The sequence below is a fragment of the Ornithorhynchus anatinus genome, chromosome 17 (assembly GCF_004115215.2).
Source record: "Ornithorhynchus anatinus isolate Pmale09 chromosome 17, mOrnAna1.pri.v4, whole genome shotgun sequence".
NCBI lineage: Eukaryota > Metazoa > Chordata > Mammalia > Monotremata > Ornithorhynchidae > Ornithorhynchus > Ornithorhynchus anatinus.
Window position 1 is genome coordinate 13,684,994 of NC_041744.1, and position 17,940 is coordinate 13,702,933.

Consider the following 17,940-nt stretch of genomic DNA (forward strand, 5'->3'; position numbering starts at 1 on the left):
TCTAACTTGTGCGGCCCCGTGACTGACGAGACATTACAACTTGCCCATTGCTGTGGCCCAGGATGTGTGAGAGCAGTGTAAGGGAGAAGAGAAAGGCTCCTCTTCCCCCCTTCCTCCCTCCCCTCTCCTCATCTGGACAGGGTCTTTTGGAGGTTGGGCTCGATTTAGCGTGGCACTCACTCCCTCCTCACATCTGACAGACGATTACTCTCCCCCGCCCTTCCAAGGCTTAGAGAGGGCCCATCTCCTCCGAGAGGCCCTCCCCGACTAAGCCCTCCTTTCCTCTTCTCCCACTCCTTTCTGCGTCACCCTGACTTGCTCCCTTTATTCCTTCCCCCCTCCCAGCCCCACAGCACTTATGTCCATATCTGTCATTTATTCATTTACGTCGATGCCTGCCTCCCTTTAGACTGTAAGCTTGTTGTGATCAGAGACTGCGTCTGTTTAGTGTCATAATGTATTCTGTCACAGGCTTAGTACAGTGCTCTGCACAGAGTAAGCGCTCAGTAAATATGATTGAATGTCTCTGATGTAGACTACCTTTACCCAGGGGATTATGGGCCCTGACAGCAGTACAGTCAAGTTGCCGGACAATCCGGGGTGGGGCAGTCGATAATAATAATAATATTGGCGGTATGTGTTAAGTGCTTACTATGTGCCAGGTCTCACATAGTAACAAATCGGGTTGAACACAGTCCCTGTCCCACATGGGGCTCACAGTCTCAATCCCCATTTTACAGATGAGGCAGCTGAGGCCCAGAGAAGTGAAGTGACCTACCCGAGGCGGACAAGTGGCGGAGCCGGGATTAGTGCCCAGGACCCTCTGACCTCCAGGCCCGTGCCCTAGTCCGCGTGCCATGCTGCTTCCCAATCGAGAGTACTAATTGAGCACTTCCTGGGTGCAGAGCACTGCACCGAGCACTTGGGAGGGTATAGTGCGACAGAGGTGGTAGACACCTTCCCTCCCCACGGGGAGCTTACAGTCCAGAGGACCAACAATCTCAGAGAGCAGGCACGTTGCTTTGCTGTCTCCCCCGTTTAGATTGCGAGCCCGTCATTGGGCAGGGATTGTCTCCATCTGTTGCCGAATTGTACATTCCAAGCGCTCAGTACAGTGCTCCGCACATAATAAGCGCTCAGTAAATACTGTTGAATGAATGAATGAACCATGTTTGCCTTCTCCCTTGAACTTGGACAGTGTTGGCCCAGCAGAAAACCCCTCACCCCTTGTAGACAGTGAGCCCATAGCAAGTAACCAGTTAGCTCATGGAATAATAGATCAGAAACTTTTATAATTTTGAAAGGATTCTCTCGCCCACGCATCTAGGTCTAATGAGACCGTCACGTTCGTGACAGTGCAGAACAACCTCAAAATAGCGTCTTAGAAAGGATTCCTGAATCTGCCGTGCTCATTATGGGGACTGTAGAAAAAGCAGCAGAGGGATCTGCTGAGGTTGTAATTACTCTAATAACAACAGGCACGTCGAGCGTGTTTCCTTTCCAAGTTGCTTTAGCAAACATCGTTTGCTGGGGCATTAGGCAAGCGGCAGAGTTCTAAAACCCGAACGGCAAAGCTGGAAAACACGGTAGAGATGACTTATCCGAGGTGTGTCGGTGAGTCAGGAGGAGTCAAACAGAATGGCTCCAACACCCATTCCCGGGCACTCGATAGGATCTTAATGAACGACCCCTTACGTTTTATTTAATTCTGGTTTCTGAGGGTCACACACCTCTTATGCGGCTTAATTTTCTCTCTCGCGCGTCCTTACGTGCAACACCCTCGGAAGGTAGGGAGCATGGGGTACTTGCTCTCGTTTGCAGATGGGAGATTGGGCAAGCCCATTTAATCATTCTTAACTCTGTCTCGCAGCAGATGAGACTCCTGAGAATGCAAGTCAGATATTGTCAGTCCTAGACTCTGAGGAGGCCCATTGTTCCCCTTGGTCAGTCTTCAGTCATGTTTTTCCTTGGTCTTGCAGGAAATTCTCATGTCCACTGTCTTGTTTTTGTAGCTCTGAGCTTTTGAGTAAAGTCTGGTCTCTTTAGTAGGATATTATTCTGTATTTAAGGTACCTTAAACTGGAAAGTCGACATTCGAACGCGGCGGTTCCCGTTCTCCTAGGATCATTACGTAGTGGTTAGAGCGCGGGCCCGGGAGTCAGAAGGTCGTGGGTTCTAATCCCGGCTTCGCCACTTGTCTGCTCGGTGACCTTGGGGAAGTCGTTTCACTTCGCTGGGCCTCATTTACTTCATCTGTAAAACGGGGATAAAGATTGTGAGCCCCAGGTGGGACAGGGACTGTGTCCAACTCTGTTGGCTTGTATCCACCCCAGTGCCTAGTACAGTGCCTGGCGTGTAGTAAGCGCTTCACAAACGCTACAGATATAATTACAGTCAAAAACAATTTGATTAATGTGTGGCGAGCGTCATTGCTGGGACATTCCCCCTCTAGACTGTAAACTCGTTGGCGGCAGGGAGTACGTCTGTTTATCTTTCTGATGTACTCTCCCAAGCTCTTAGTACGGTGCTCTGCACAGAGTAAGCGTTTGATAAATGCAGCTGATTGGTTAGGACAAGATACCTTGTGATTTAGCTGCGGCTGTCTCCCCTACGGATGGTCCTGTGTTCCCCTTTTAATGCCAGAGTTGGCGGGTCCGACCACTCCAAAATCCCTCAGTGGTATTTGAGCGGTTACGGTACGCAGGACACTACGAGGCGCTTGGGCGGGTTACAGTACAGTGGAGTTGGCAGATGAGATCCCTGCCCCGAAGGAGCGTACAGTCAAGGGGGAGGGGGAACTAGATGTAAATTTTAGGTTAGGTTTCAGAAATTTCCCACCCAGGATGCTGTTTGCATTCTGGGTTTTCGGAAGGACGTAAGAGAGTTGGAGAAGGTATGAAGGAGGGCACCAAGATGATTAGGAGATGGGGAAGGACGGAGAGGGGAAGAACTCGAGCAGCTTGGAAACGTGCAGTTTGAAAGGGGCCGTAATTTGAAGTATACAGAATCACAGAAGGCTTGATTGAAGAGCTGGCATGGAATTTTTGTGCACCGTATCGCACGTCAAAAAGGAAGCACTTGTTCACCAAGTTGGTGGTAAGCAAATGGAATTCATAGCAGGAAATTGCAAAGACTGAAAAATACCTAGCGGATCAAGAGGGGCTTGGATAAAAACACAGACAGGGCGGCCCTAATGGGATACTAGAGGTAAAAGTTAAAGCCAGAAAAGATAATGAGCTAGAAGATTTTAAAGAGTTTTATGGTCTATTTTAAGGTGGTAACATTTTTTATTTTATTTTACTTTACAATCTCCTTATGTGGAGCATATGTTAACACTCATCATTTCAAGTTGGACTGTGAGTCTTTTTTTTCCTCATATTATCTGTTCAGCCATCGGAACAAGAATTGAAGGTTGAGGGCAGAGTAATTCACCTTTCATTGTTTCCTTAAGGGTAAAGGCCAAAGGGCATTACATTAACTAGACAGGAACACATGACTCTAATCCAAGGCGGCTTTAAATGTGTGCTTTTTAACTTGATAAAATATCAAAAGAGTAGAGGAGAATTAAAAACGGTAATCTGTTTAAATCTCGAGACTTATTTCGTGTTTGAGGCCTAAGTGATGCAGTTAAACGTTTTTTCCTGACCTCTGCTGAGCCGAGCCTCCATTTTGATTTGCTCGTCAGCATGTTTTCTTGGGCTCTGGGTGTGCTTCTTTTAATTTAAATCTGAGAGATATCTTCCATCTGGAAAAAAATGCATTTATGAATCAGTCAACCATTTCACTCCAGTACATCGGTGATGCGTATTCTTCTATCTGGAATGACGGAATCTCTCCCTTTCTGCTGGGAGGGAAGATTTGTCAAGGGAGAGTGACAGTTATATTGACGAGCAGGTGCTTATGTATCTCTTCCCCTTACTTCCCCCTTCTTTGGAAAAATAAGGAAATTGAATATATTAATATCTTTTTTTTTTTTTGTTCGTGACTCTTTTATGCACCCAACATGCCTTTTCCTCTGAGGCGCTCTCTTGCCAGTCAGATCTCATTGTTTTGTCAGTTTGACAAGAAGTAGCAATAATCCGTTAGAATTTAAAATTAAACGTCACACACCCACATCTATTTAATAGTAATGTTGCTATTATTCAGGCACTTCTGAGAAACTCCTTTCTAGGTTCGATTTTTTTTCTATTGGAAAATGGAATTTGCGAGTATATAGAGAAATATTATACCTTAAAAGTCACCGTTGTCAGGTTGTGGTAGTATTTCTTGAGTACCTGCTGGATGCTCTCTCTGTCCCAGGAGACGCTAACCTCTTTGTGGGCAGGGCTTTCATCTACCAACTCTGTTTTACTGTATTTTCCCAAGTGCTTAGTACAGTGCTCTGCACACTACTGTACGCTCAGTTATTCCATCGATTTGATTGCAGTGCCCTAATCTGAATGCTTGCAAAGTACAAAACAGAAGTGAGCATCCCCTTGCCGGCGCTTAGAAAACTACGTGGCACGTAGTAAGCGCTTAACAAATACCACCGTTATTATTACAAAGAGGTTTTTTTTCGTGGTATAGTAAACACTTACTATATGCCAGGCACTGTACTAAGCGCTGGGGCAGATATAGGTTAATCAGGTAAGATAAAGTCCATGTCCCACATGACCTCGCGGTAATAATCCCCATTTTTCCAGACGTGGTAACTGAGGTCCAGAGAGGTGAAGTGACTCGCCCAAGGTCATACAGCAGACAAGTAGCGGAACTGGGATTAGAACCCAGGACCTTCTGACTTTCGGGCCCATGTTCTAGCCACTAGACCACACTGCTTCTCATTCGCTTATACTCTGATGGGGGAAGTGGGTATGAAAATATTTACAAATAGAATAATAAGGAAATTGAACGTATGTTTGACCAAGTACAAGTTGATTGTATAAGTGCTGAGTATAAAGAATGATATAAGAGCTAAAGATAGCTGATGAGTTTATACGAAGGCGAAAGTAAAACTATTTTCTAATTGGAATGCTGCCTCCGGGAGCAAATGGCTGTGGCGTTGGTAGGAGAAGGGTGTAGGGCCAGGGAGAGGGGAACCTGAGAGAGAGTGCCTCTTCGGAGGCCAGCGCTTAGGGCAGCGCTTTGCACATAGCAAGGGCTCAATAAATACATTTGAGTGAATGAAAGGACTCCTACAACTTATGCACTAACTCACTTTTCCTCCTTCCTCCTGACTGTCGTTTATTTTAGTGTCTAGCTCTCCTGCTAGATTGTAAACTCCTTAAAGGAGGGCATCGATCTCTACCAATTCTATTAGACCCTCCCAAGTGCTTAGCACAGTGCTCTGAAGAAAGTAGGCACTCAGTAAAGTACCACTGCTTGACTTCTGCATGGTTTTGAAAAGGTGAGCGCTTGGGAGAGTAAAATGCAAGAGTTGTTAGGCACGTTCCCTGCCCACTGTGAGCTTACCGTCTAGAGAGGGAGGCAGACGATGCCATCTATAATGTACAATTTAAAGGTAAATGCTGCGGGGCTGAGGGTGGGGCAGCTACCAAATGCTTGAAGGTCACGCATCCGAGTACGTGGGTGATGCAGAAGGGATGGGAAGCCGGGGAAAAGAGGGCTTTAATTGGGGAAGGCCTCTTGGAGGAGGTGTGACCTTAAAAAGGCTCTGAAGGTGAGAAGAGTGGTGGTCTGGTGTATATGGAGGGGGAGGGAGTTCCAAACCACGGGGAGGATGTGGGAAAGGAGTCGGAGGTGAAATAGACAAGATGGAGGTACAGTGAGCAAGTTGGCCTTAGAGGAGCGAAGTGTGTGGGCTGGGCTGTAGTAGGAGGTGGCTGAGATGAGGTTGAAGTAATCATATTACATCTCCTCATTTAGTTTGTGGTCCGCTCTGAATTACTTTAGCAAAGATTAAAACCAGTTTAGGGATGTTTAACATTAAATCATCCCAATTTATGTCATAGAACTCTACGGGGAAGTACCCGCGGTACAGTCATTTCTGATTCGAGGACCATAACTCAGTTGTATCATGGAGTCTGGCGGTACTAAGTTATATCCATCTCTTGGTAATGCCTCGGAAATGTCACTGCAGTCACTGGGAGACCCATAAGTCGTGATAAATAGTCTAAATATTTCTTCTTTATATTTTGATAATATGGAAACTAAATGAGGGATTTTATCTTGCATTTAATTTTCCTCCATGATGCTTACACCAATAAATTTCTGTGTACTTTAAGTATGTGTCATTCCAGCTTGTTTCCAGCTAGAACATTATAATTATTATAATGCCTGACTCTGCTGCCGTATTGGCCAGAATCTCAAGTACTAAGTATCTAAAGCCAGTAATATTCAGTGTTTAGTGTTTAATTGTTTCATCCCTATTTCACAGACCTGGCAAAACGAATGCTTAAATGAGTAAAATGTCACCAGTTCTCCCCTAGGAGGAGAAGACCATGTTCTGAAGCATTTTCCAGTGTTGTTCACAGATGTGGTTTCCTGGGGACTGAGCTTTAGGAGTTCACAAGGTTTAAGTGAATCTTTTTTTTCCCTGTTCTGATATCTCTCTTCTCTCTCTCTTTTTTTTAAAAAAATCACAGTAACAGATGTGGAGTTGAAGCGGCTTAAAGATGCCTTCAAGAGAACCTGCGGACTCTCCTGTTACATGGGCCAGCAGTGCTTCATTAGGGAAGTTCTTGGAGATGGCGTTCCACCCAAGGTTGCTGAGGTAATTTAAATTTTCTGGTGCCTTTTGGGGTGGTTGCCCTGGACGCTGACTCCTCTGGTTTTCTTTCAGTCTTCAAAAATTTACTCTTTATTTGTAGCCTGGCTCCCTCAATTTTTTTTTAAGGGGAAGAGTAAAAGACTCCTCTGTTAGGATGCCCAAAGCCCTGTGTTCTGGGAGGTAAAGTAGAAGTCCTGAGTAGCTGCAAGAAACAGGCCTTTCTGTTGCTGCTGTTCTTCTAGTCCTTAGTACTCTGGGAACTGATGGGAAATTCGAGACCCGTTAGGTCTGTCTTTCTTAGAAGAGAAATGAATTCCTGGATTAAAATGAGTCGTCTTTTGTCACTTAGGTCCGTGAGGTACAGTCTCCACAATGGAGAGGATTCTTATAAATGTTGTTTTTAAAAGGCCCTGACCTCCCCTTGTGCTGTGAAGCCCTGTTGTGAAGCTCAGCTGATTCTAAGAAGAAAATACTGTGAAGATCTTACTCAGTACAACTTGCACAGACTCATTTACATTCTCCCCAGTACTGTACCGTTCTGGATAATAGCCAGAAACAAAAAGTGCTAAGTTTGTCTAAGGGTTTTTTTTTTTTTTTTTTTAAACAAAACAAAACAAACAAAACCAAAGTGCTCTAGTCACATAAGCTAATAGGAACATTCAAGACAGAAACTATGCGATTTCAGGGTACGATACAAGAAAAAGAACAAAAAATTAGTAATCAATAAGCCGTCTTTAGCTCTTAAATGCAGACGCGATCCCTTCCTTGGTATTTATAATTGTCATCCTTTATTTATAATTGTCATCCCTAGTTCAAGGATAGGTTGTGTCTTCTCGAGTCACGCTGTTCTCTCTAATGAATATCTAGATGTTTATGGGCTTGTTTTGGGTAGATGTGTGGTCTCGAACAACATGAAATGTTTGACCTCTCTTTCAACTTTCCTCTGTTCGGGACTTGCTCCGGCGATAAATTGTTTCCCCCTAAAGATAGAGGTACCCTGGCATAGACACAGATCTATTTTAATGACCCCGTCTCTCTGCTGTATTAACAGGGCTACGAGACTGAAGTCTTGGGATATTGTGATTCCACTTTTGTCAAATAGCTGAAGAGGAACAAGCAGACCTCTTTTTATGGTGCCACTTTGACGCTAAATAATCGTAACGCGTACAGGAGGATAGGAACCCAAAGCTATCTCTAGCGTCAGCCTTCCCTTTCTAGTTCTCTCTCCTTCTAATAGTTCTGGAATTGTTAAGTTACCCAAGTGTTGGGTAACTGGAGAAGCAGTGGAGAAGCAGCATGGCCTAGTGGACAGAGCACGGGCCTAGGAGCCAGAAGGACCTGGGTTCTAATTCCGGCTCCTCCGCCACTTGTCTCTTGCGTGACTTTGGGCAAGTCAGTTCACCTCTGTTCCTCAGTTATCTGGAAAATGGGGATGAAAACCATGAGCCCCATGTGGGACGTGGACTGTGTCCAGCCTGATTAGCTTATACCTACCCCAGCGCTTAATGCAGTGCCCTATACATAGAAAACACTTAACAAATACCATAAAAAAATGTGTAGTTTGGCTAGGGTTTTGTGTTACTGACTTTGTCTGGAAGCTCCCAGCAGCCTGGGAAGGGCCAGCTTAATTGTGCTTCCACTGCCTCGTAGGTCACACTCAGCCCGGGTAACAGCAGCAGCAACAGCAGTCATACTTACTGAGCGCTTACCGTGTGCAGAGTGCCGTATTAAGCACTTGAGAAAGTACAAAAGAACAATAACAGACCCATTCCCTGCCTACAATGAGCTTCCTATCAGCAGGGAATCGTCAGCCTCTCCTCTGTCCCTCCTTTTGGTCTCTTTGCCTTTCTGTCTTTCTTGACCTCCTTTGTCCCCCCCTCTTTTCTTGCCTTTAGAAACTTGCCCGGTTCCATCTCGAACCCCATCCTCGCGGGGACTGATCATTTTCATCTGGATTCTTTTCTTCCTGATCCTCCACTCCTCCTCCGTAAATATGCAGTCCCTTTCTGATTTTTGCAGCAAGAGGATTCATTGTAACCTGCCTCTTGTGCCAGGAGTACAGTCCAGCTGCATGGACCCATCCACCATGCCGACGTGGAGCCTAGAATAGAGTAGCCTTCCTCTTTTAACACCCTAAGGTTTGCCCCGCTGGGGCAATATGGCACAGAAAGTGACTTGAACGGTAACCGAAATGAGAGTTTTATGACCTCGCCACTTGTCTGCTAGGTGACCTTGGGCAAGCCATTTAACTTCTCTGGGCCTCAGTTGCCTCATCTGTATAATGGGGATGAAGACTGTGAGCCCCATGTGGGACAACCCGATTACCTTAGAACAGTGTTTGGCACATAGTAAGCGCGTAATAAATACCATAATTATTATTATTATCCCAGTTAAACCACCATCTTCCTTTAAACTCTAGCCCTATTTTGAGGCGCCCCAAGTAGAAAGGTGTCCCATTTGTATTCCGGTATTTGTGCCAGGCACTGTACTAAGCGCTGGGGTGGATACAAGCGATCGCAGCATCATATTTAGGTGATGTAATGCACTGGAACCCTCAAGGTGGTCCCTAGGATCTAAATCTTGGCGTCAGGTTTACTGAAAGAACCCATGTCTGTAAAATTTCCCTTTGGGGTCTTGGAGTGAGGGAATGAGTGAGGTTCACAGAACTCTGCCCTTGGTCCTGTTTCGGCGTTCATACAGATGAGCTTGAGGCCTCTTTCAATCTTGAATGATCGGATGTCTAACCAGTATGGGTAGGGCAGTGGATGTTGTTTCGATTCAGCAGCTTTTGTGCATACTGGGGTAATTGAGAGAGATGGCTAATGGAGTTCAGAGTCTGAGAGTACGGGATGCTTTGTGGAAAGAAAAGTGATCCATTCCAATATACCCGAAGTGTAGACCTGGACTCCTATCGCTGTGAATCCAGATTTTAGAGCGGAAGTGAGTGAATCCTCCCCACCCCTTCCCATAACGGAGGATCTGGGTCGAGCAGCTGCAAGGACAGCAAGTTAAGTGGCGGACTGTATAAATAAAGCAATGTGCCAAAGCTAAAGAAATAGTGAATCTACTGTATACGGTCCTTGTGGAGGCTTTCTCGGAATACTATAAGGAGCCCTGGGCCGAAAATCTGAAAGAAAGATAGCCAATCTGGGCTAGAATCCAGACCGAAGGTACCGAATGGTGGGAAGAGAATGTTAAGAGATCTGTCTCCTGAGAAAGGAGACAGCCGGGGCTTCTTAGGTGGCAACAAAGAAAAAAACCTGCAGAGGAATCTCATTTAACGGTAGCGAGTGGCTAACGTGAATTTCCGAGGGCAGGCATTTCATCTCTGCGTAAACTAACATTTCGATGTGAGTAAGCCATTACGCTGAGGTTGTAGATTGATTGGGGAGGCAGCTCTGTGTTCTCAGACCACAAATACAATGGACGTAGAATTTGTTCCCGACTGAAACAGTGAAACTCTGGCAAGGAAATGCCGGCCTGTTGGCAGAGAAAGCTGACTTGGTCGTTCACCTGGTGAGAAGGGGAATGCATACCGAGGTCTTTCTGCAGCTCTTGAGAGTTCCACTCTCTACCCATTTTGGTCAGAAGGTCCAGAGCAGAGTCAGTCAGTTGTATGATTGAGTGCTTACTGTGTGCAGGGCACTGTACTAAGCCCTTGGGAGAGTATAGTATAACAGTAAGCAGACACGTTACCCACCCACAGTGAGCTTACAGGGATTTAGACTAAGCCGCATGTGGCAAATGGACTGTGTCCCAACTGATGAGACTGGCTCTTACCCCAGCGTCTAGTACAGTGACTAGCACATAGTAAGCACTTAACAAATACCATACAGAAGTCTTCTAAAGAAGTATGAAACACTGTTTTAAGTTCCTGCTCCATGATGTGAAAGTTGGCTACCTCCTATCAGATTTAATTTAGATTTAGTGAACCTAACAAGGGTGGAGGAGGTGGGGGCCCTGGCGGTTTCGAGCGGAAGTTAAAGGGCTCGGCTAACTGGCGAGGCCCGTGAGCATGGGATTCGATGAGGAACGAGAAGTAATTTCGCCGAGTGGAAGAGAGAGCAGAGTTATCGCAAGTGAGGATGAATTTGAAGTGGCCAGAGTCAGTCCGGTGCCTGGATTTCCACCATCTGTGCTTTATGGCACGAGCACAGAAAACAGAAGTGATGTAACGCAGTCTCCCCGCTTCTGGACTGTGAACCCGCTGTTGGTAGAGATTGTCTCTATTTGTCGCCGAACTGTAGTTTCGAAGCATTTAGTACGGTGCACACAGTAAGCGCTCAATAAATACAATTGAGTGAATGAATGAATTAATGTGGCAGTGATCCAGGGCTGGGGATTGGTGGTGGGAGATGGGCTGAAGGAGACGGGGAGCGAGAGTTGAGTTGGATGGAGAGGACGGTGTTGAGGGTGTGGATTTTTGTATTGGAGAGAGGACGTGAATAGAGAGTTTAGGTGGGACACAGCGGCCTGGGATTAGCGGAAGGCTTCTAAGGAATTGGAAGTCTCTGGGTGCGGGGAGAACAATCTGGGCTGGGGATCGAGGTCGGGAGGAGAGGTGGAGGTGAGTAGGCGGTACGTAATAGTTTAGAAATTATTTAATGGCCGGTGATGACCATCAGTCTATCAGTAGTATCTATTGAGTGTCCTACGTGTGTGCGGAACACTGTCCTGAGCGCTTTAGAGCGTTCAGCAGAATGAATAGACGTGATCCCTGCCCTCAAGGAGCGTACTTACAGTCCGGATGGGGAGAACTTAAAATGTGGGAGACCATGTAGGGCAGTGCTCTGGGGGAGCGGGACTGTGAGGGAGTGAGTACCCAAATGCTTGGTTGCTGGAAAAAAAAGGAAATATGTCTTGAAAGAGCAAGCTGGTAAAGCTGGGGAGAGAGCTTTATTGCGGTGGATTTGAAGTGGGGAATGAGTTTCAAAGCAGGTGGAAGGCAAGAGATAGAGTAGTTAGAAGGGCAAGCTTCTACTCAAAGTGAAGGGGCAGGTTCAGCTTTGGAGATCTTTGAGACGTGTGCGACAAGATGCCCAAAACGAGCAGGGCGGCGGCCCGTAGTATAGACTGAAGCGGGGAGACCAGTGAGGCAGCAGATAACAGCAGACTGATCGTGAGATGAGGAGAATTTAAGGCAGGCTGAAAAATCTGTTCACGTGAGACTTTTGACGCGCTTCCCGGTTAGGCTTTTATTAATAACTAGGCAGGCTTGCATCCGTTCCTGAATCGATTTCCGTTCTGGATATTTGGCTGCTTCCTTTGTTTGCCTCTCTGCTCTTGGTTATTTTTCCCAGTTCGATGGCTCTTGTTTGATTCTAAGTAGGCGACCAGGTGCTACCTAGGTATCACCTAAAGAGCCGAGAAAATTGGCACTCGTCCGTATTATGAGCGCTGAAGCCCTTCCTGCTAATGGTTTCTTTCCAGCACAATCACGATATTCAGCTAAATCCTGGAAAACCGTGGGTGAGGAGTTAGCTGTGTGACTTTGGGTATTTAACCCCTTCAAAACTCAAGATGAAGCCCCATTTAAAGTAAACTTTAATTTGGATTTTGGAATACCTTATGTATCGATGTAGTGATGACTGTCAGGGCCTGTATGCCCTGATGAATTTTTTCTTCAGTTCAATATCTAGGCCAAGTTATTACTCAGAAATAGCTGATTGGGCATAAACTAGTGAAACCCCATTTCATTTCCCTTTGTACCGTTCTATCCACAGTCCCTTTGTAGCTAGCAGGAGGATTCTCAGTTTGTAGGAGTGTGAGAGGTGTGAGGCCTGCCGGACAAAGCTATAATAATAACAATAGTAATAATAATAATAATAATAAAGTATTTAAACGCTTACTGTGTGTCAAGCACCGTTCTAAGCGCGGGGATAGATACAAGCTAACGAGGTGGACACGGTCCATGACCACCATGAGGCTCATAATATTTATCTCCCATTTTACAGATGAGGTGACTGAGGGATGGAGACGTCCGCTTGTGACCTTGAGCATGTTACTTCACAAGTGGTAGAGCCGGGATCAGAACCCAGGTCCTTCCGACTCCCAGGCCCGTGCTTTATCTACTAGGCGTGCTGATCAAATGTCACCCAGATCCGTAATCTATAGGAGATAACAGATATATATATATATATATGCATGTAGATGGGCAACTTGTATTCGATCCTTGAGTCCCACTGGGGTCTTCATCTCCTTAGGTTTTTTTTTTTGCACTAAGTAGCTGAATATACACCGGAAGCAGATTAAGGCAATTGAGGCATGAACTCCTGACTAGATGGAAACTGTTACTGTTACTGGGGACATTTTGGGCCTTTGTGCACAGAGTATATCTCTGTGTGTCTGATAGAGTTTCACCTTTATATTCTTTCCCAGTGCTTAGTATAGTGCTCTGCACACAGCTTAATATTATTACTACTTGGGTGATGATAATAGTAATAATAACGATAATGGTATCTGTTAAGCACTTAGTGTGTGCCAGGCAGTGTACTAAGCGCTGGGGTAGATACAAGCAAGTCACGTTGGACACAATCCCCGCCCCACGTGGGGCTCACGGTCTCAATCCCCGTTTTACGGATGAGGCACAGAGAAGTGAAGTGACTTGTCTAAGGTCACGTGGACAAGTGGCAGAGCCGGGATCGGAACCCATGACCTATCCGCTGCACCACGCTGCTTCTCTTCAGGGTGCGGAAAGAGGGACCCGTGGAGTGGCGGGGAGAGGCCGTGCTGCTTTGGTGTGGAGGGCAAAGAGTGGCTGTGGACTAGTCCCATCCTTCTGGATTTAGCCCGTCTCATTCCTGTCAGTCGTATTTATTGAGCGCTCATTTGCGCGGATCAGGGTGCTGAGCGCTTGGGAGAGTCCAATATAATAATCCAACAGGCGTATCCCCTGCCCACAACGAGCTTAAAGTCTAGAGGGTGAGACAGACATTAATATAAATAAATTACAGATATGTACATATGAATGGTGGGGCTGGGAGAGGGATGAATAAAGGGAGTAAGTTAGGGTGATGCAGAAGAGAGTGGGAGAAGAAGAAAGAAAAGCTTAGTCAGGGAAGGCCTCTTGGAGGAGATGTGCTTTCAAGAAAGCTTTTAAGGCGGGGAGAGTGCAGAATTCCTGTGCAGGTTGAGGCGGCTGGGATTGATGTGGTGATCCCCGGCAGGATGGGAAACGAGAGCCAATGACCACTTTGGCTGCCATCCCGCTCTTCAGGGGGGCAGGGGGAATGAGGTCAGGTTAGGGCATGGGAGGTGACACGGGGAGGGTCTGTGCTGGGTTCACATCTCTGAGCCCCAGCCCTCCCAGATAGTCCCGATCCCACCGGTGCCCAGCGATGGCAACGATTTCCATTTTACAGAAGGAGATTGTAAAAATGCTAAGAGGACTCAGCAAAACAACTTGACCTGACAACTTTTTGAATGATATTCAAGTGGTTATGATGTGCCAAGCACTGTACTGAGCGCTGGTGTAGATGCAAGCTAATCGGGTTGGAAACAGTCCATGTTAATCAATCATATTTATTGGGCGCTTACTGCATGCAGGGCACTGTACTGAGCACTCGGGAGAGTGCAGTGCAGCATGTAATGCACGTTCCTTGCCCGCAAAGAGTTTACAGTCTAGAGGGGGTTCTTTCAATCTTAATTCCCCTTATTACAGATGAGGGAACCGAGGCACAGAGAAGTACAGTGACTCGCCCAGGGTCCCACAGATGGCGGAGCTAGGTTTAGAACCCAGCTGCTCCGAGTCCCAGGCCGGTTTCCTTTCCACCAGACCACGGATTTGATCCTATTTCCTGAATTGTTTTCCTGCCTCGCAACATTTTACAAGTAGTTTAATCTCACTGCCCATCGGGTGACTGTGTAAAGGGAAAGAAAATATTTTTGAAGTCGGTCGGCCCAAGGGCAACCACACCTCCCATATAAATACACATAAATGGACTTTTAGAAATGCACATTATTGACTTGATGGTTCATAACTGGCAAGTTTTAGCATAAAGTGTCTTTTAAAACAACATCGTAAATTCCCAAAATGGAGTTTATGGTGCAAGCGCCGACTTGTCATTAAGCATAATAGGGCTAGCGAGCGTCCTGTATAAAACATGACATCAAATACATTATGTAATTAATGCCGCAAGGGATGTGTTGGATAAGAAAAATGGTATTTACTTGAAGCAAAAGCGTACTTAGATCCTGAAAAACACTCGTAGTCAATGTCACTATATAGGCGTATACGTACACTCTGTGGCTCTGGATTTTGGCGAGCCGTTTCCTCGGTCGGTCCCCTCGTCGACTGAGCGGGCAGGAGAAGAATTCACCTCGTACTCGGACAGACGTGACCGGGACTCTTCATTCCAAATGTGCTTTTCCCAATCGATAGCCCTCCGGCACATCGAGATGAATTTCACCGATGACTGCCAAGAGTAACCCGTTCTTTTAAGAAACTGTTGAAGTTCGAGAGAGTTCAGCCACAAGAGCCGTCAACTGTATGAAAGAGTCTTTGTATTCGAAATGACTCCCGTTTCCCATGAGAAGCGGCGTGGCCTAGTGGGTAGAGCAGAGGCTTGGGAGGTAGAGGACCTGGGTTCTACTACCGGCTCTGCACACTTTCTGTGTGACCTTGGCCAAGTCACTTCACTTCTCTGTGCCTCAGTTTCCTCAACTGTAAAATGGGGATTCAAGACCTGTTCTCCCTCCCACTTAAAACCAGGAGCCCCATGTGAGACGGCCCGTGTCTGACCTAATTGACTTGCACCTACTTGTACACGTAGTAAGCGCCAAGTACCAAGCAACAAGCACCAAGTAACAAGTACCATAAAGCGACAGACAAGGAAGACAGAACCAAAACGTTAGAGACCACCGGTAAATAATAATAATCGTGTTACTTGTTAAGTGCTATGTGCCAGGCACTGTACTAAGCGCAGGGGTGAATAGAAGCAAGTTGTGTTGGCTGCAGTCCCTGTCCTGTGTGGGGCTCACAGGTTCAATCCCCATTTTACAGATGAGGTAACTGAGCCACAGGGAAGTGAAGTGAACTTGCCTGTGGCCACAGAGCAGACCAGCGACGGAGCCCGGTTTAGAACCCGTGACCTTCTGACTCCCTGGCCCGTGCTCTATCCACTGGGCCATACCACTTCCCAGTATTTCCCTCTTCCACCGGAACCTTTGCCCCACCCTAGAGATTCCTATAAGGAAACACCATTTCCACCTTTCCTCCTCCTTCCTCCTGGCTTCTTTTTTCATATCCCCTCATTCCACCACGTCTCTTTGCCCCGCCTTGCTCCGCCACTTGAGGAATCTCAGAGGACACGGATTCTCTTCCTTTTGTAAAAACCCAGCCGCCTCTTCTTTCCCCCAGCCCTCTCTCCTTCCCTCATGGCCCCGTCTCTTCCCTCCTTCCGAGGGGCAAGTGAACAGAAGGCGACAACCTGGTCGAGTCTGCCCTGCTGTAAGACGCCCCTTGCTGGGGCGGCTCAGGATCTCCTTGCCCAGATCTGCTCCAACCTCATGCCGATCGGGACTCATTTCCCTCTGCTTCCCCCGTAATCTCTGCTCTCTCATGCAAGCGTACAGCTGGCTGACCACTCCACAATAATTGCACCCCAGGAATATGGCCTGTACTATCCTCTAGACTGTAAACTCTTGGTGGGCAGGGAATATATCTGTTACATTGTTATGGTGTACTCTCCCAAGTGTTTAGTACAGCGCTCTGCACGGGGTAAGTGTTCAATAAATACCATTGACACGTATGCCCTGCCCTGTTATGCCCAATCACCGCAGGCAAGTTAATTCTCATTCCTGCATTCATTCAATAGTGTTTATTGCGTGCTTACTATGTGCAGAGCACTGTACTAAGCGCTTGGAATGTATAATTCAGCAAGAGACAGAGTCAATCCCTGCCCAGTGACGCGCTCACAATCTTAACGGGGGAGACAGCAAAGGGGAACAAAACAAGAACAAGATAACATCATCAAGATAAATAGAATCAAGATCAAACACCCTCCTTCTCTTTCCCTGTCCCTTGCCCCATTTTCCTTCTCTCCCTCCCTCCCCCAATCTCTCTAGTCTTCCCCTCTTTTTTATGGGCTTATTATGTGTCAACACTGTTCTAAGCGCTGGGGTAGACTTGAGCTGATTTGGCCGGTTACAGTCCCCATCCCCCATGGGGCTCCCAGACAAGTAGGAGGGACAACAGGTGTCGAGGCCCCATTTTGCCGTGGAGGAAACTCAGGCACGGAGGATTTAAATGACCTGCCCCAGGTCACGCAGCAGGCAAGCCGCAGAGCCAGGATTAGAACCGCGGTCCTCCGGCTCCCGGGCCCACCCTCTTGCCACCAGGCCACGTCGCCGCTCCCCGTAGCTTCCGCCGCCGTTGCAGTCGACACCTCTGTTGGATTCGGTTACGGTTCCCTATCTTGGGGCCTTGGCCGAGGTGAAGAGGTGAGACTACAAGCCTGAAAGGGAAGTGGGTGGGGCGAGGACAGTTCTGTGACAACAACAGCTGTTAGTGTGATTAAATTCGTGCACACACACTCTCCATCTCTCTTTGTCTGTCTCTCTCACACCCCCAATGTCTGACGTATAGGGATCAACTGGGTGGTTGGGAGCGGGTTTGGGTTGCAAATAGACACTGGGTAGCAACAGGAAAAGAGGGATGAAGGGTCAGGAAAGGATTTAGGCTGTAATTTTTACTTAACCGAATATTCAGATATCACGTGAGGGTTAGTCCTCACTAGTTGCTTGTCTCTGGGAGAATGTATCTCCTGATTCAGGTGCTATACTCTGAGTTTCAGTGTACCAAGGTATATAATTGCCCTTATTACTCAAGAGTGGCTTTTATGAAAGGAAATTCTGAGCTACCGTCAGGAAGTAAACAGTATTTTAAAAGACCCCACCCGAGATACTCTACACTTGTCTAACCAGCTTAAGTGTTCAGGAACTTTTGGCAAGCCACTGTAAATAACTGGAAACAGCTGTCTGTACACACTGGAATCCTGATGAAGGCATATTTGCTTACTGTGCATTTCAGTTTAACTAATGTCTTTGGACCCAAAGGTTTTTTTTAAAGGAGAGGGGATTTCGCAGTGGGAATAGCCTTTGAGGAATGTGGGAGCATGTGGAGACGGCTGTAGGTAGATCCCCGGTCTGGGAGTCAGAAGAACCTGTGTTCTAATCCCAGCTGCTGTGTGATCTTGGGCAAGTCATTTCACTTTTCTCGGCCTCGTTTACCTCGT

At 46.8% G+C, this 17,940-nt stretch overlaps 1 protein-coding gene across 4 annotated transcripts in view; it reads left to right on the forward strand.

Annotated features, from left to right (window-relative positions):
- The window catches only part of USP32 (ubiquitin specific peptidase 32), a 193,491-nt gene that overhangs the window by 68,161 nt on the left and 107,390 nt on the right, over window positions 1-17,940 (forward strand). For all 4 annotated transcript variants that reach the window (XM_029081736.1, XM_029081733.2, XM_029081734.2 and 1 more), the window contains exon 2: window positions 6,582-6,709. In XM_029081736.1, the coding sequence (XP_028937569.1) occupies window positions 6,647-6,709 (63 nt within the window). In that variant the 5' untranslated portion in view covers window positions 6,582-6,646. The remainder of the gene's footprint in view (window positions 1-6,581; window positions 6,710-17,940) is intronic.